General features: G+C 39.9%; 1 protein-coding gene and 1 pseudogene across 1 annotated transcript in view; one reads left to right on the top strand and one right to left on the bottom strand.

Moving 5' to 3' along the window:
* Positions 1 to 735, top strand: part of LOC123159904 (indole-3-glycerol phosphate synthase, chloroplastic) — a 3,792-nt gene extending 3,057 nt beyond the window's left edge. Inside the window, exons 9-10 of the mRNA XM_044577712.1 lie at positions 1 to 66; positions 471 to 735. The exon at positions 1 to 66 is cut by the window's left edge and continues 1 nt beyond it. Coding sequence (XP_044433647.1) covers positions 1 to 66; positions 471 to 554 — 150 coding nt within the window. The 3' untranslated portion in view covers positions 555 to 735. The remainder of the gene's footprint in view (positions 67 to 470) is intronic.
* Positions 736 to 867: 132 nt separating this feature from the next.
* Positions 868 to 1,053, bottom strand: LOC123163268 (uncharacterized; annotated as a pseudogene).
* Between the last annotated feature and the right edge of the window lie 2,095 nt (positions 1,054 to 3,148).

Below are 3,148 nucleotides of genomic sequence, written 5' to 3'. Positions count from 1 at the left end.
GTTGGAGAATCAGGGCTATTCACCCCAGATGATGTTGCTTATGTGCAGAATGCTGGAGTCTCCGCTGTAAGTTATCCGTTTGCTTATGGATTGATACAGAAATTCTGCGTGACAAAAAAAATTGTGCATATATATATCGAATCACTCAGTAGTCTCATCTCATTTGCTTTCCCCCTCTCTAGCTGTGCTGTGTACACATGTCTGCCAGTTTGTCCACGCCTATGTCTTTCTTTTTCTTTCTTTCAAGTTTCAATGTACCTCAGTTTTGGGCTACAAAATATATGCTATAGATGATGCGTTCACCAAAAAGATGCCTTTCCTTGCTCGTCTACTTTTGTTGATTCTATGAATGCCCTATTGAATCATGTTTGACTTACATGAACGTTCCTTGCTAGTCTAGCTCTGTTGATTCTATGAATGCCTTCTTGAATCATGTTCGACTCACATAAACTTTCCCGTTGATGGTGTAGGTTTTGGTAGGCGAATCCTTGGTGAAGCAAGCGGACCCTGGGCGAGCCATCGCTGGGCTCTTCGGAAGAGAACTGGTGCACTGAAACAACTAGACCAGACTTGTTTGTGGTAGACTAGTAGTAGTAGCTGCCAGACCACCGCATGATGAATAATAATGGTCTCCTTTTCTTTTGGCTGAGCAACAAGATTTGATCTTTTTTATGCGGGAAATAAACATATTCTTTATTTATGGGGAATAAATTTATGATCTACCAGTTGCGTGCATATATTGTTGACGAAACATGCAACCTTGTAATCAACTCAGCCAAACATGATCGAACAGTGTCCAAATTAATCCAATGACGACTACAATTCTCAGTCACAAGTGTACATAAATCTTTTTGATTTTTGGTTTGGTTGGGTTGCGTCAGTCCAAGGCTTGGCGACGCTTGAGGGCCCCAGCAGCTAGCTGCTGTGGCGGGCCCTCCCCCACAAAAAATTAAATTAATATCATGGGATGAATCCGAAGATCCATATATCAGATATTAAACTGATAAGAACAAATACTACACTTGATCTTAGCGGAGAGGCCGAGAAAGGTATGCTTTGGAGGATAACATTGTCTCTAGTTTTATTGATCTGTGAACCGCCTCTGCCCGTGTGCGAGAGCGATGCGGGACTATTCCACCCACGAGTCGAAGGCTGCGTCTGTTGGCCCAACCAGAGGGACGCGCACGCCTGGGCCAATAAGCCTATTAACGAGGAGGTACCGGTCCAGAGGCGTCGATGGGCCTTTTGTTCCAGCAATCCATCTGAAGTAAACTAATACGTACCCAAAGTTTCTCAAAAAAAGAAAACGTACCCAAACGAATCCATCATCTTACGTTATGTACCCTGTGAAAGAAGAGAGGAAAGGCTAGTTATGGACACCGTGACAGAGTCTCGCAACCAGTGTCAGGTCCAGTATACACTCTCTACATCAGTACTAGCACCGATCAGCTGAATATATGGGTACCCCTTAAAAAAGCAGCTGATTATATGGGTCCTGATGTGGCTTCATCTCGATTTGGACTTCCCAAGTCTTGGACTACCGCTTCTGTTGCAGAGAAACTAATTCGGTTCCCGATAGTTTAGATAAACACTCTTCTATTTCTAGCTCGTCCGAATTCTGGGATTCTAATACCCCTGACTTTATTCTTCCCCAAATTGTAAACGATATGTCTATTTTACGAGGAACTAAATTGATGATGCTCAAAAAAGAAAAAAAACTAGCAGGGCGCCCGTGCACTGGCCCGTCGTTGATTAATTTGTGTTTTCTTGTTCTATTATGGGCGGGTATGTCAAGAATTACGTGCCAAGGCTAAGACAATATGATGTACATCAGCGATTGATAGTTGATGTTGTGGGTGGTACGAAGACTGAACTTAATACTAATGCTTATAACTGGTGGTCTCGTTCGTTAAATGGGTACCAATGCTTATAACTGGCGGGCTCGTTCGTTAAATGGGTGTTGGTGGAGAAAACAGACATATTGAAGAAGGTGGCACACACGGGGACACCCCGCGCGGTCAGTATAGGGCTCCGACATTGTGATTTCAATCGAAGGGTAGCGCACATTGCCCAGCCGTTCTTCGGTCGTGGAATTAATTTCATTTTTTCCTAGGGTTATTGTGTCATTTCGTATTTCATGCATACCATGAAGGTGCTTCAGCAAACGCGGACCGCTACGGGGTGCTATTGTACCGGCCATGTACAACAGTCCTTCCGGTCTTGGAAAGGTTATGTTCGGTTTTTCTCTCTTTTTCATTTTCATTTTTTATTTTTCTGTTATGTTTGTATTACTTTTAATTTGAATTTGAATTTGTGAATATGTTTTTAATTTATGGATATTGTTTTTATAATTTGGGAATAGAAATTATATTTGTGAATGTGTTTTCATATTCATAAATAATTTCTTCGAAATTGTGAACATTTATAAAGTTTTTAAGTTGGGGACCACTTATAAATAATTTACCAAATTTTATAAAATTGGGGACCATTTATAAAATTCATACATATTTTTGAGAATTCATGAATACCTTTTCTTTATTCATGAACAATTTTTAAGTCTACAAACATTTAAATTCGTGTATGTTTTTACATTTTGCGTACATTTTTCTGCACTCACAGAAGATCATAATTTTTTCTTAAAAAATATAAATGTTTAATGGAAAAATGAAAAGAAATGAAAAAATCAATTGAAAAACGGAGTGGACAAAATTTCAGACGCAATATACATATATCCCTACATGGGTGTACGGCCGGAACCATGTGCGTTTGCTCGCAATCCTGAGTATCTCTTAAAAAAAACCTAAAAAGAGTATTTCTTAAAATTTTGGGAAATATTTCAATATAAAAATCGTCCAACATAAAAAAAGTTTGCTGAAAAACCGACCAAGAAAAACAACTGCTAGCGCAATACACACATAGTGCATGCTTGCTTGCTATCCTGCATGCTAGGAGCTCTAAGACTCTCGGTTATAACGGTCAATTGATTCAATTTGGTTTTATCTATGTTAGGTTGGACTTATTATGCTGGGCGTGGTGGTGTTTTTCATCGTTGGCTGTTGTTCCCTATGGTATTTGTTTTCAAAGAAAGGTGAAACTGTTCGGTGCTTGCCCGCGTATAAATATGTATGAACTTCACATCCCCCTCTCC

This window comes from Triticum aestivum, chromosome 7B, assembly GCF_018294505.1.
Source record: "Triticum aestivum cultivar Chinese Spring chromosome 7B, IWGSC CS RefSeq v2.1, whole genome shotgun sequence".
NCBI classification, from domain to species: Eukaryota; Viridiplantae; Streptophyta; class Magnoliopsida; order Poales; family Poaceae; genus Triticum; species Triticum aestivum.
Note: the sequence above shows the minus strand (reverse complement) of the source record. Positions and strands in the feature narration are given on the sequence as shown.